General features: G+C 46.5%; 1 protein-coding gene across 2 annotated transcripts in view; it reads left to right on the top strand.

Moving 5' to 3' along the window:
• RORA (RAR related orphan receptor A) overlaps positions 1 to 14452 on the top strand; it is a 722772-nt gene that overhangs the window by 361250 nt on the left and 347070 nt on the right. The window contains exon 1 of one of the 2 annotated variants that reach the window (XM_086710839.1): positions 7342 to 13486. The exons of the other annotated variant lie outside the window; for it this stretch is intronic. Coding sequence (XP_086566965.1) covers positions 13465 to 13486 — 22 coding nt within the window. The 5' untranslated portion in view covers positions 7342 to 13464. Of the gene's footprint in view, positions 1 to 7341; positions 13487 to 14452 lie in introns of those variants that run through there. 2 annotated transcript variants of the gene reach the window in all.

Below are 14452 nucleotides of genomic sequence, written 5' to 3'. Positions count from 1 at the left end.
TTATTACTAAGCTATGCTCAAAATGACTACAAGCATCTTTTCCAGACTTTTTCACCAGGGTCAGGTATAGAACTTGAGAAAGAAAATCCCTACTGCTATGTTCAGGGATTCTCTATGTTTTAGGGTGTGGGCGATACTAAAATATGTTTCCTGCTGGGAAGAAATGGGACAGATATTTTGAACTACCAAACTGTCATTCCTGTTCATCCTCTATACCTGGCAGGTGTAAACATCAAATTCCCTATTCCTGTTAACACTGGATGAATTGAAAAATGTCAGATGCCTTTAGCAAGAGCCCACGTGGAGGGATTAATAGCACATCCTAAGGTTGCGGTGGTTTTCTGATAGTCTCCATTTAGGTGTTGTTATTTATGTATCTCTGTTGCTAGGAAGCTTAGCTGAACTGCTACAAGTTGCTAATTTTGTTTCTGATACCGACCCGTCAAAGGCCGCATTCAGCTATATGCTCATGCACGTGCTCTGTGCCTTGGTTTACTTTTCTTACTGTGTTTTATGAATAGTCTCACCTAAATAGTTGTATGTGTAGCATTTCCCAGATTCCAGTTAATCATCAACAGCAGAAAATCTTCTCTCCTAGAAGGGTCTAATACAGAGAAGCAGCATTGTCTCAACATTATATATGGATAATCTCTGAGTTGATGTTACCATGAATAATAATAACTACTATTTGTTTTTCTATTGTACCTGTTAATTTATAAAGGACTTTTCCATCTTTTCTCACATTTAATCGTCAGTGAATTTAACCTTCTACTATAGGCTGTGGATACTAAGATCATTCCAACTTTGTGGGTGCAAAAGCTATGGAAGCAGAGTACAGCGATGATAAAAGGTGATTTAAATTGCCCATCACATGTGGACAGTCGTTGAGATTTGAACACAGGTCTGTCTGACTCCAAGTCCAGTGCATTCTATGTTTAAATTTCCTGAAATTCTGCGACTAAATCTGGTATTGTTGCTCACGGTAGGCCCCAGTGATCCGAGTATGCACAGAACCACGTGGCTAACGCCCTATACTGCCATATCGAGACCTGGCCAGATACGCTTTGAGCCCGTTTCCACACCAGGCTGTTGTCATGAGATGTTTTAATCGCTGCTTGCTTCTTCCTCTTTGATGTCTTCTTGTTGGCAATGGTATAGCCATTTGTTACGCACCCAATTAAGTCAGCAGTCTTGTAGTCTTTTGTAGAATGTGGAAACTTCTCGTTTTATGTCTTGTGACTCTGCTTCATGGAGCCGACAAGAGAGATGGTAGAAAAGGTTACAGTCACTCCATTTCTCTATTATCATCTTCTCCTGAGAGCTTATCACTAATTCTGGTGTCAGAGCAATAGTCATTTTGAGGCTTCATGAAAGCCTACATACTCCCCAGAAATGCAGACAGCCCCCCTGACCTTTGCGGCTGGAGATAATGGCCAAGGCTGAGGCACAGTGACCTTTAGGCCAAGAGTGGGTGGCAGCACTTTCTTTTCTGTGACATTCATTTTGCTTTTCAGTGTCTGTATTTTTAATTGGAAGCATGTACAGTGTGAATCTGCCTGGTTCTCCCCATATATACACCCTGAACTCTGAGTAGAAAGATTGTGTCTGGCTGGCTCTTGTCATAAAGGAATGCTTTCCCCGCTAAGCTGGGGGCTATTACTAATTGCCACAGTTATAGACACAAAGGATATTATGGGTGACCTTTCCGGGGCGGGGGGAAGATGCTGTTAGCAGAACAGGGCCTTTGTACCACCTGGCCCAGCCCATGCTCTTTCTCATATTCATTTTACCCCCATGATCTCATGAGATGAATCTGGCACTTGGATTTTTTTTTTCAAACGGCATGTTTTATTGTACCAGAACTCTTACTATTCGAAGGGGACCATAGCCACTTAAGCCATTTCTGCAAGTTCCTTCTCAGATTTGTTTTCTCCATGAAACTATTTGCTGCAGACTCAGCCAGAGTGTTTAGTTCCCCCTGAGCTGTGCCTAGCTCCAGTCCATAGCAGAGATCTTGTTTTGTTTAATAATGTTTTTAAATATATATTTATTTTTGAGAGAGGGTGAGAGAGTGTAAGTGGGGGAGGGGGACAGAGGATCTGAAGCGGGCTGTGTGCTGACAGCTGAGAGCCAGTGCAGGGCTCGAACCCATGAACTGCAAGATCGTGACCTGAGCCAAAGTCTGACGCTCAACCAACCGAGCCACCCAGGCACCCGAGAGATCTTGTTATTTATTCTGTTTGGTTCTTTATTATTTAATAAGTCTATAATGTTCCCAGCTTACTTTCCACGTGTTCATCTCATTCCCTCAAATGTTTTCGTTTGTTTGTTTGGTTTTTACTGCTTATCAAACAGAAGCCGGCCACCAGAATTTTCTAAGCACCTCCTTTTGTGCCGGGCCCTGTGTTAGGTGCTTCTTACATAATTTTATTTAATCCTCAAGACATCTGGGAGTCAGGTGTTGCTCTCCTCATTTTACACCCGAGAGACTGGAACTTACACACACTGTACACGTTATAAACTTCTAAGGGTCACACACGGCTGGTAAGTGGGGGAGTGCTGTGCAGCTTCTGTGTGCCAAGGCAGGATGCCAGCCATGGACACAGCTGGGGGATGGGTGGGGAGAGGAGGCCCCCAGACACAGATCACATTACCCATGTAGTATGCTCCCCACAGCACCAGGCACATGGTTGTTCAGTAAGAACACCCATGATGGTGTTCTTAAACATGACCCTCTTCTACTGAAATACACCGGGACAGCCCCCTCGACCTCCGACTGAAGCTCAGGTACTGGTGTGTAGCCAGGGCAGGGGTCCTTCTGATAAGGCCTGATGGGGATGGTGAAATGGGAAGACATGTCATGATGACGTTGCTCCTTCACTGGCTCCCTTAGTATTTATAACGAGAGCACACGCAAGACGCCAGGGAGAGCCTGCGGGAAATGTGGCGGAGTCTTGGCCTTCAGGAGCTGAGACATTATCAAGAAACATTTCCTCCTCCTTCAGAACCATCCAGAGATCCAGAAGAAGAGTTCTCAGTTCACAGTGAGAACTGTTCAGTTCACAGTTCACAGTGACGTTCTGAGCAAAAAGGAGGAAGGAGGGAGGAAAACCATTGTGGGGGCGGGGGCGGGGGTGGGGGGGATACACACACACACACACAGCCATGAACCAAAGCCACTAAATGTCCTTCATAAAGTAAAACTTACAGAATACCAAGATTTATTTCTTCCTGCTATTTGAAGTTGCTTTTTATGTTCGGAAAACTCAGAGTAGGAGTCAGTGGTTTTCTCTTACTTTGAGCTGTGTGCTTTGGACAGCCTGGGACCCAGACCACCCCAACTGGGTTGGTATCTCGAATTTTACCCGCTCCCCAGGCTCATGGCTGCTCCAAGCTCACGTCACTGAAGCCTTTCACAGGCACACCCATGGGCCCTGGTGTGTCAGGAACAGAGCCATGATGCCTTCTTCCTGGGAGACGGGGAACGAGATCTCCATGGCGGCAGGATTAACGCCTAAAATTGTCGGAGGGGGTGACAGGTTGCCAACATCTTAGAAGAACACTGCGCTTTTATGTTGTGCCGATTTTTGAAATCCGGCTCCTGCTTGTAAATTGTCGTGTAACCATGTCAAGGATTAGGTAGGGTTTTTGTATTTATATATACGTGGGCATTGTTGTTCCTGATGAGTCCAGCAGTGGGCTGGCGGGGAAGCTCAGTCCACCTCGCAGAGCACTTAAAAAGAGACCTGACAACAGCAATATGTTACCTCTTTTGTTTGTATGGCATCTTCACACCCACTCGCTCAGCAACGGACTGAATGAAATGTGCTCCGCTGCTTTGTGTGGAGGAAAAAGAATGAAAATAATGGCCATTGAGGCAAAATAAAGCTTTTTAGTGCTTTTCAGAAAGCAGTCTTGTCTTCATTGTTGTCCCGGTGTTCACATAATGGCCTTATCCTGTCCTTCATTGAAACACGCCCAAAGCAAGGAAAACGTTGCACCCTGCACACAAACAAATGTGTGTTCTGAAAGTGATCAACAAGGAAGGCATGGGTCTGAGAGGGCCGTTGGACCAGGTATCCAGAGGGTATGTGAAGAGAGGGCTTCTGCTCAGAGCAAAGACAACGGACAGGTGATGTGGATGGCGGGAAGGGGCTTGTTAGGAAAACAGCTTTGGAGATGAGGTTCTGTCTGGCAGGATCTCGAGAAGGGGAAAAACATGATTTTCACTGTTATCCCTGCCATTGTGCACACTGGTCAGGCACATGCTGTGTGCCAGGTGTGACATGAGTGTCTCTTATGTATTATGTAATCCTCTCAGAAACCTCTGAGGAGGACTGTTGTCCCCATTTTAGTTATGAGGAACCTAGAGTCTCGAGAGATCAAGTCACCTCCCCAGCATCATTCAACTGGGAAATGGTGGAATCAGGAGTCAAATCCAGATACCGTCTGACCCCACACACCAACTATTCTTTGAATTTTTTTTACGTTTATTTATTTATTTTGAGAGACAGAGAGAGAACACAAAGGAGGGGGGAAGAGAGAGAGAGGGAGAGAGAGAATCTGAGACAGGCTCTGTGCTGTCAGTGTAGAGCCCAACATGGGGCTGGAATTCAGAAACCACGAGATCATGACCTGAGCCAAGAAGGAGTTGGATGATTAACTGACTGAGCCAATCCAGCTCCCCCAACATACATACCAATTTTTTTTAATGTTTATTTATTTTTGAGAGAGAGAGAGAGAGAGAGAGAGAGAACAGGGGAGAAGCAGAGAGAGAGGGAGACACAGAATCCGAAGCAGGCTCCAGGCTCTGAGCTGTCAGCACAGAGCCCGAAGCGGGGCTCGAAGTCACTCACGCATGGTGAGATCATGACCTGAGCCGACATCAGATGCTCAACCAACTGAGCCACCCAGGTGCCCCTATACCAACTTTTTAAACACCACCCTAGGATCCCCAGAATCCAATCACCCAGGCTTATGAATTAGAGGAAGTGACACCTGGGTAACAATGGGAATTCCAGGGAGAGTTACTTTGGGAATCCAAGTTCATTTGACTGCACATCTTTATGATAGGATTGTAGGGGTGCTGCATGTTGTGTCAATCATCAAATGTTGGAGAGGCAGAATAAGTGAGGACATCAGCCTGAGTTCAGGGCAAGATATCCTCTAAACCAGCTCAGCAAACACGGACTATTCACTGTTCCTCTCTGGGTGTTGCTAGCCAGGTCTCTTAACTCCACCCTCGACTCATTAAAATCGGTGCTGGGCTGGAAAAATCATCAAGATCCTTCTGACAATAAGATTTTCTGTTCCCACATGTCTCTAGCCACCTTCTCATGGTGACTTCTAGTTAATCTCGTATTTCTATTTGTGTCAATGAAGAGAAACCCCCTGGAGCCACAAAGGCCATTGATCCCCCCACTTCACCAGCCTTAAAGTGATCCTTACCTCTGTGTGCTCCATGCCTCTTGCCCTCTCCTGAGTCTATCCTCATCCTCTCAACTCTTCTAGGTCCACTTGAAATCCCACCCCCCCAGCAAGATCCTACTTGACTCTTCCCCAAGCCACATTCAGAGACATTGCAGTGGCAGCTTGAAGGCAGTCACTTTAGGAGCATTTAAACAGAACTGGCAAGAACTACACATCAGGCCATCATTATTGTTTTGAGAGCTCATTTATGAGCCCACCACTGCTCATACCCAATGACCTACCCCCATTTGACTCCAGCCATTTAATACCCCACAGGCCATTGTTTTATCATGTGCCTATACATGTCTCACTACAGAGACTGTAGGGTCATCAAATTCTTTACATCTCTGCAGTACCTCATGTACCTTATAAGTAGTGAGCACTCTGTCCGTACTGTTCATCTCATTTCCTTGGGTGTACTTTTTTCGATCCAGTTGGTTGCATGAAAATCTGTTAAATAGCCCATTGTCATTTATGCATTCATAAACCATTTATTCAGACCAAGGAGCATTTACCGTGTGCCAGGCATTAGTTCAAAAGGGAGAATCCCTAATAGTAAAAGCAGTAGGAGGTCTTTTCCCACAGAGAGCTCACATTCTAGTCAGGAGAGACTAAAAATAGACAAGTAAGCAAATTAACAAATAAATTGGATGCCGTCTGTTAACAATAAAAGAATAACTTAGAAGGATGGAATAGAGGAACTGGAAATTGGGTGGTACCTAATCTCAGGTTGAGATGTGTATTTGCTTCCTGTTGCTGCTGTAACAAACTATCACAAGCTTTTTGGCTTTAAACAACACATATTTATTATCTTACAGTTTGGGACGTCTGAAGTCTAAAATGGGTTGGCAGGCCTGTGTTCCTTCCGGAGGCTCTAGGGAAGAATCCATTTCTTGCCTGTTGCAGCTTCTGAGTCTGTTTGTACTGCTTGGCTCCTGGCCCTGCACATCTCTGACCTCTGCTTGTGTCATCACATCTCCAACTCTGACTCTCTTACCCCCTTCTTTTCCTTATAAAGATCCTCCCTGCCTGGGTAATCCAGGATAATTTCCCCATCTCAGAATCCTAAACTTGATCATAACTGAAAAGTCCCTTTTGCTCTATAAGGTGGCCTAATCATAGATTCCAGAGAAAGGATGTAGATGTCATCAGGGGACATTATTGTGCCTCCCAAGGGAAGGCTTTCTTGAGGAGGTAACATTTGAGATGACACTCAAATAACAAAAACATATGAGGGAGAGTATTCCAGATAGAGAGAACATCCTGCAAACATCATGAGCCTGGCCTGAGCCTAGAGTTTCTGAGGAAGGTTCCAACTCATTCGAATGAGCATCCAGAGGGAGGCCAGGGAGGTAGGCAGGGCCCAGGTGCCTCAGCATCATGGGGGCCAGAGTGGGAGCATGGACTTCATTCTGAGTGTGATGGGGAGTTGGCAGAGGACTCAAGAGTTGTGTTTTTCACTGGGTTGATCCATACTTTAATGGAAACAACTTCCCTGGCAATTGTCTAAAGCAGTGCTGGCCAGTAGAAATATAATGCAATGCACATTTCTAATTTTAAGTGTTCTGGTAGCCATATTTTTAAAAAGTGAAAAGAAACGGGGTAAGTTATTCTTAATAAAACATGTACTTAACCCCATACATCAAAAATATTATTTCAGCATGTAATCAATATAAAGAACATAAGAATGTGATATTTTTACCTTCTTTTTAAAAAAGTATTATGTCTTCAACCTCTGGTGTATGTTTTATGCTTAAAGCACATCTCAGTTTTGACTAGTCATATTTCAAGCGCTCAATAGCCACCTGTGGTTTGTGGCGACCGTTTTGGACAGTGCACCTCTGGACACGGTCCTCACAATCCTGTGAAAAGTCTACTCAGGGAATGTTTGAAAAAGCAGTGAACAGTGGGGTGTCACACAGAATGTGGGGCACATGTCATTGCCCTTAGCCATTCCCAACTTCATAAGAAGAATATAATAGACTCTAGACAGGAATGTGTCCCCTGGTCCACTCTGAGTGGACTCTTGCCTGGCTGGAACCTCCAAGGAACACCTATCTCTATCCATTTGAGTGGTCTTTAAGTTCACCTCTTTGTCTACCCCTCATACCTTTAATGCCCTGAGAGTTTTAGCCCAAGCCACACTTTCCCCACTTCTTTATAGACAGGGCCATTTATTCAACTCATTGTACCAATATTATGGAAAACAAGGGCAGAGGTCAAGAATGGGAAAAATTGAATGAAGCAACAAGAGGGTATCAGTTGCTAGGCAAGAACTGTATCTCAGACGCTCCCAAGCTGTACCCATGCCTTCCTATGCTCTCACAGTGACCCGTCCCTGATACTAACTAGCCACAAAAGTCTAGCCCGAAAAGCTTAGTACAATAACACCGTGTATATTCATTTAGAGTTTTTACAGTGATATTAAATTAAAAGGGTTTATGAAATAGAAAATAAAGATCTGAATTAAAAAGGTAGGTCATGGAGGTTACATAAAGGCCAGCTTAGGAGAAGCATATTCAACACTGCACAAGACAGTAAAAATAACAGCAACGTTTATTAGAATATCCTATTTAGAGCCAGTGATCTGTGCCACACTGCTTTCCGGAAAAGGGATGGCACCAGGTTCCCTTCTGATGATGGATTTGGTGGGTTGGCACCTTGACCCGGACATCTGGGCTGTGGGTACCAGCAGCACCATCAAAAGACAGTTTGGCTGTTTTGACATGTAGGGACAGAAGCTCTCATGTGCAAGGACAAAGGTGCCTACAGTGAGTGCTTTGGGGCTTTAGAGCAGCAGTGAAATTACCAGTGGCTCTAATTAGTGTGCCTGCAATCTGGAGCGATCTATATCTGCATCCCAAAAAGGGGTGGAATGCTTCCCTGTGATAACACATTAGCACAAGACATTCTTGGGTGAGTTTCCCAAAATGACTAGGACATGATGGTGTGGGAGAGAATCAGCCTCGATGGAAACCTGTTGCTTTCAAAATCAGCAGCCATCTTTGCAATCAGCCAGTGAACAAATATTTGTCTACTACCTGTGAAGTGCTACAATCTGGAGGAACTTAAGCAGCATGAGGTCCCTACTACCCAGGGACTTAAGACCTGGCTGGAGAAAAAAAAAAAAAATAACTGTGCAACAATAAATAATAGTACATGGCACCACTGTGGTACACTGGGTCAGGTTCTGGCCTGAGAATCAGTAGATCGAAGTTCTGCCACGAACTCAGTTACTTCTGAGTGCTACTGCCTGTGGTCTAGTCATCACCTAGCAGGGACAATGGTTACTGGATCGCCCAAGACTCATTTCCTTAGGACAAGGCACCTTACCTCTCTGGACCTCAAGATCTTCTAGAAATCAAAAGGGTTTGGATAGATTATGATGGTGGCAATAATAATAATGGCTCCACACCGTGACGTCTAACTTTGTGCTCGTGATTGTGCTACATACGTTACATAAGTAAAGTTTTCCCCGTTTATATAGATGAGAAAACGGAGTTTTAGGCTAAGTAACTTACCCCAAAGCAAAGAGTACTGACTAATGCAGACCTGAGATTCAATAGCAAGCCATTGGGTCTGTAAGTTTGGAATCTAAATGCCCTGCAACCCATCCCAGCTATCACATTCTTTAGTTCCGGGACCTGAAATAATCATGGGAAGATTACTTGGGAGGCTTACTGGGTGAAGACTGATGGAAAAACCATGTTGCAGTAAAACATGGACCGGATGTAAGCAGAGCTCCAGAGGGAGAAAGACACCTGTCGCTGTGGCTCAGAGAATTCAGACCCAACTGTATCAGAACACCGTGATGCTGGAATTCTGCATCTCCGTCTGGGATATGCTGATCAACCAGTGCCGGTGTCTCAGTTTGCACTGATGCAGCACTGGTCATTCGGCAAGAAAGTCACACAGCAGGCGGAGTCACCAGAAGGGGACTTCAGGGCTGCTGCGTGAAAATAAGTCTCAACTCTTCAACATTTTCATTTTATACTAGTCTCAGCCACAGGTGGAAGAGCTGTGAATTTCACTTTAGCCATAATGTTTGGTTAGGACACACACACACACACACACACACACACTGGCACCCACAAAGTCTTCACTTTGAGGCAAGGATGGGTTTGGTTTCCTTCGCTTACACAACTGATTCCGCCCAGGGACTCTTTGGTTTAGATGGCTCATTAGCCACAAACTGTTTCGTTATGTGTTGCCCAGTTACCTTGGCTTCCTGCACGTTCTCCTGAGCGGATAGTTCATCTTCTTATCTCAGAGAATTGTTTCCCCAAGTAGCTCCAGAGTGTGTAGCTTTGATACCATCGAGGCAAGAAGGCATTAAACCACCCTTTTTGTAATTATTTTAATCGTACTTTTTCATGTCTGCTTCATGAAAAGATGATGTGGTTAGATTTAAGCTGGGCCTTGCTGAGGGTGTCGTTTATGCCTGGGGTTACCCACATGGTCACGTGCCTTACCTTCTTTTGCAGCAGGGTGATCTTATCTTCTTTGTTGCACCTTGCCAGAGAACATCCACCTCCTTCCAGCTTTTATGTGTGTGTGCATGCACACACATGTGCGTTTAGGCGTGTGTGGAGGGAGGTTTGCTCGTGGCAGCAGCTTGTAAAATGATACCTTGCCATTCATCTATAATGAGGCCTTTGCTCTACTCTTAGAAAAGAAAACCTTTATTGGCTTTTCACTTGGGAATTTGGAGCAAAGTTTTCCTTAAGCAGACGTATTTCTATTTAATTTAAGCAGGGAATTCTCTTTTTCCCTCTGTGTGTCAGGAACTGACCCAACTACTTAGGGGACAAAGATGAATATGATTGAGCCAGCGTCCTTGAGAGATTTTCACCGTAGCCGTTGAGAGAAAGCATGTTAACAAATAGCTAGGATTTAACCCAGAAAGGGCCGAGAGGTGCCATAAATGCAGTTCTGAAGGAAGACAGACAAGGGGGACTAGAAACGAAGAGCCAGGGGAGGTTATGAAAAGGAGAAGACATTTAAAATCCATATTTAAAGTCAAGTACAAGTATTCCAGTTAAAAAGGGAAAAAGTATTCCCAGCAGAGGGAATAGCAAAAGAGATAAGGAAGATATGGACATGTGGGCTATGTTTAGTATGGCTTGAACAGAGCAGGTATACAAAGGTGAGGCTGGAGAAAGGTGGGCTGACCCAGCTAGAGGAGGGCTCTGTGCATTGTCCTGGGATGTTTAGCACCGGGGATAGCATCCTGGGATCTTCAGCTGTAAGCACTTTTAGCACTTAGTGTACTAGGATTTTTCGCCTTAAGATTTAAACCCAATGAGTGCACCAGACCCCCCGGGAAGACAGGAGGACACCTTACGGGTCCTTGCCAAAATGAAGACCTTGGCCTTCCCCAGCCAGACAGGGCTGTGCCTGCCAGTCTCTCCCTGGTTCTGACTCAGCCTGTGGCTTTCCTTTCACAAGTGATTTAACCCTCCTAGTACCTGGCTTGCTGTGGTCAGAGTGTGAATCCTCAAAGTGTCCTTGACTTCTGCTGACACCTTGAAAGACACATGGGAAGAATTGCTTTTATAGCTCATGTGGCTCTTGGGAATTCAATGGGCACTTAACCATGACCTCCATAGGGACAGTAGAAGCAGGCATTGGTTTGGGTGGTGGCAGTACATTAGTGCCAGGCTAGGCAAAGAGCTCTGTGCCTGGGAGACTTAGAACTCGTGGCCTTGCCTGGCCTCTGCCACTCTCAGGCTGAATGACCTTGGACAAGTACTTTCTGTCCAGGCTCCGGTGAACTCACCTGCTCATGGAGGGGCTGGCCTCCATGGCTTCCTTCTGTGTCTGATTCTGCCTTACCTCTTTAACTTTTAGGAACTCAGAGTGTTCTATGATGGAAGAGTCTGACCAGAAGCATTTCATGTTAACATAGGGGCTCTGGGAGTTTTGTGCCTTGGACGAGGGAATAAGAATCACCCGGAGGCCCAGTGAGGATGCCCCTTCCTCCATCTCCTAGCAGCAAAACAGCTGGAGAAGGAGGGAGGCAGAACCCAGCTTCCTACCTGAGTCGTCCTTGGGTGTGGAGGTTCGGAGAATGGCCCCTGGGAAGGGGGCTCTGGGAGCCACACAGCAGCAGTGGGTAGAAAAGGAGGGTGGAGTGAGGGGGAGGGGGCTACAGCACGCAGTTGTCCTCTGGCTCAGATAGATCCAACCAGCTCCAGCCCCACCACCACTGCCCTCACCCGGCAGATGCTGTGGCCTGCTTGCACTGCCTGGCCACTCAGTGCCTCCCAGACTGCGTGTCATGTTTGTCACCCTGTTTTCTACTCTGAAGGCTGAGCATTCTCAAGTCATATGCATTGAGGGCTCCTCTGCACATGGTCCTCAGTTGGGTTTCAGCGGAGGTGATCCATGGCCGCCAAAGCATATGTAGATGGCAGAGCCCAGGATGGTCTGGCTGCAGCACAGGGCACCTGTTACCATCCTCACCACAGGTTTTGGTATCATAACAAATGACATGGGTTCAAGTGCTGGGCCCACTGACTCAGCATACAGCTTTTCATGGTCACTTCATCTCTGTGGGCCTCATTTTCTCATCTCCGAAGGGCAGGTAACAGGACTTTGTACGACTCTCAGAAGAACAGACTCAGATGAAGTCTTAGTGCTGTGCCCGGCATGTAGTAAGTGCCCCATAAATGGTAGCTTTAAAAAAAAAAAAAACCTAGTATTATTAAGGTCTAGAAAAGTAAGTTAGGGCCGGAACATAGAGGCTCCTTTCTGCCAAGGCAAGGGATTTAGATGTTGTCCTTCAGCCCATGGGCAGCCATTGAAGATACTCCAGCAGGGAATGGCATCAAAGAAATTGATGTTTGGGGAAATCTCCACCTGTCATCAATTTGGGGTGCACCGGAAGCAAGAAGGAATGTTGGACCCTGCTCAGGCTCCATTGGTGTCCAAGCAAAACGGATGAGGGCCCAGGGAGGTAGCAAAGGGAATGGAATGGAAAAACAGAATCAAGACCTTTAAAAAGGAAGATGGCTGAGGAGGATGAGTTGGTCCCTGGGCTGAGAGGCAGTAGAGGAAAATGAAGGAGGATGTACCAAAAATGGCATCAACCCAGACTGGGGTGTGAGTGTTCTCTGTCCTGGGGGTGGGGGTGACTGTCGACCCAGGTCCCAACACCGTGGTTTTGGGCACATTGGTTGGTTGTACATTTTGTGTCGTGCTTTGTGCACAAAGGGTTCGAGATGGTTTTACATGGTCTATACTTTCCTCGTGAGGAAAAACGAACTGAGACAGTGACGACCAAAGGGAAGAGGAGATGGAAACGAGAACAACATTGTCGGGAAGTAGAGAATGAGGAATAAGATGACTGACGACACAGGGATGGGAGGGGTGGTGTCGGTCCCACAATGTCAACTTGTGGCCTTGGAATTCTATTATTTCCCACCTACCCCCTTCCTTAGGGAAGCATCCCTCCCAAAGGGACAGAAAAAGCAGGTTCTTTGACCTCTTTTCTAACTTCCAGAATAACAGTGGGGTATTTCTCAATGGTATTTTTCATCTTCCTTTTCTTTGTAATGGCAGAAGCAAGGGCAGTTGCCTTCTTCTCCAGAAGCAGTAAAAGTCCCAGGAAAGGATGAGAGGGAGGGAAAGCAAGCAAGAGCAACAGAAAGGGAGAGAGAGAACCCATCGCCAGGTGACCTGCTGGTCGGATGGTGGTCGTGGCGGCTGCCGCAGAACCATCCAGCTTGTGGCTTTGCTTCCTCTTTCTTTCTCTCTAGTCGCACAGAATCACTCAGCCCTAGATTCCTCTTGGGTTTCAGAACGCAAGAGGTCTGTGAGGATACCTTGCAGTGCCTGAGGCCCGTGAGAGCGTTCCCAGCCACCGCAGAATGTTTGGAGTCTCCGGGCAAGTGTTTCCAAGTGTTGTCTCTGGGCAGTTGTTGTCAGCTGCTGGGTGGCGTGGGGAGAAAACAAGGCAAAGTTGTTTCCTGCAGGTCTCTGCTGACAGTGCTAATGGAGAGTCACTCAACACTTGGTAAGTGCAGTGAATGTTTTTATTCTCAATGCCCAAATTTCTCTGGCTTCCGCAAGTTATTGTTGTCGAGGAAGAAGGTGGTATTATCGCCACCCTCCCTCCCCGTGTGGTGTGACAGCGCAGAGATCATTATCTCTACACCTAACTCAGCGTTGCTTTTTTGGGGGTAACAGCTTTCACAAAACCATCAACTGGGCTCCAGCCAGTCAGGCTTCAAGGGCAGTTACCACAGTGCAGAAAGGCAGACTGCTTTGTCGGGCATGCTGCAGGCCACGGATGCAGGCTTTAGGGGATAATGAGCACATCCTTTCTTTGTCACAGATCAGAATCTAGACCCACTCGTTCTTGGGACAAGGGGAGAGGGGGGCTGCGTGACAAGTGTGCTGGTTAACCCAGAGCTCCTTCCCATCTCTCCTCTGCCAGTCTGGCAGTGGCTGGACACGTGCAGGGTCCCTTTAGAGAGAAGAAAACAGCTTAGCAAACATCTAGCTGTCATGATGTTCTTCCTAATGGGAACCCTGAGGCTGAACTAACTTTCCCCAGGTCAAGCCCCGCTGCAGTTTAGAGCTACAACAGGATTCGAGGTGTCATTGGCTCTGCATTCAGTGTTCAGACACTTCTTGGTGAAGCGCAGAGAGATTGGCTCTGCAGAGGTAGCCCTGGACCAAATCCAGCCTGAGGACCCAGGAGATGTCGTCTTCACCCAGCTCCATGCCAGGCCCTCCGTGCCCTCCAGGGATGCTGCAGAGCCCTCTGGGACAGATGCTGAGGACACACAGATGAGGACAGGTCACCCGGAGCCAGTGAGTCGCAGAAACAGGCACCTCCTTCTTCCCATTACAAGTAGGCTCTCTTAGGCTTGAATGTCCCACAAAGAAACCAACCCCCCCCCCCCCATGTTATGGCAGTAGTCAGTCCCCAGCGAGTAGAGTTCACTCTGGAAGCAGTTCTAACTGCTGCTACAGA

The sequence above is a fragment of the Puma concolor genome, chromosome B3 (genome assembly GCF_028749965.1).
Source record: "Puma concolor isolate L17-30 chromosome B3, mPumCon1.1.hap2, whole genome shotgun sequence".
Lineage (NCBI taxonomy): Eukaryota > Metazoa > Chordata > Mammalia > Carnivora > Felidae > Puma > Puma concolor.
The sequence above is the reverse complement of the archived record's forward strand: the minus strand, read 5'-3'. Positions and strand labels throughout refer to the sequence as shown.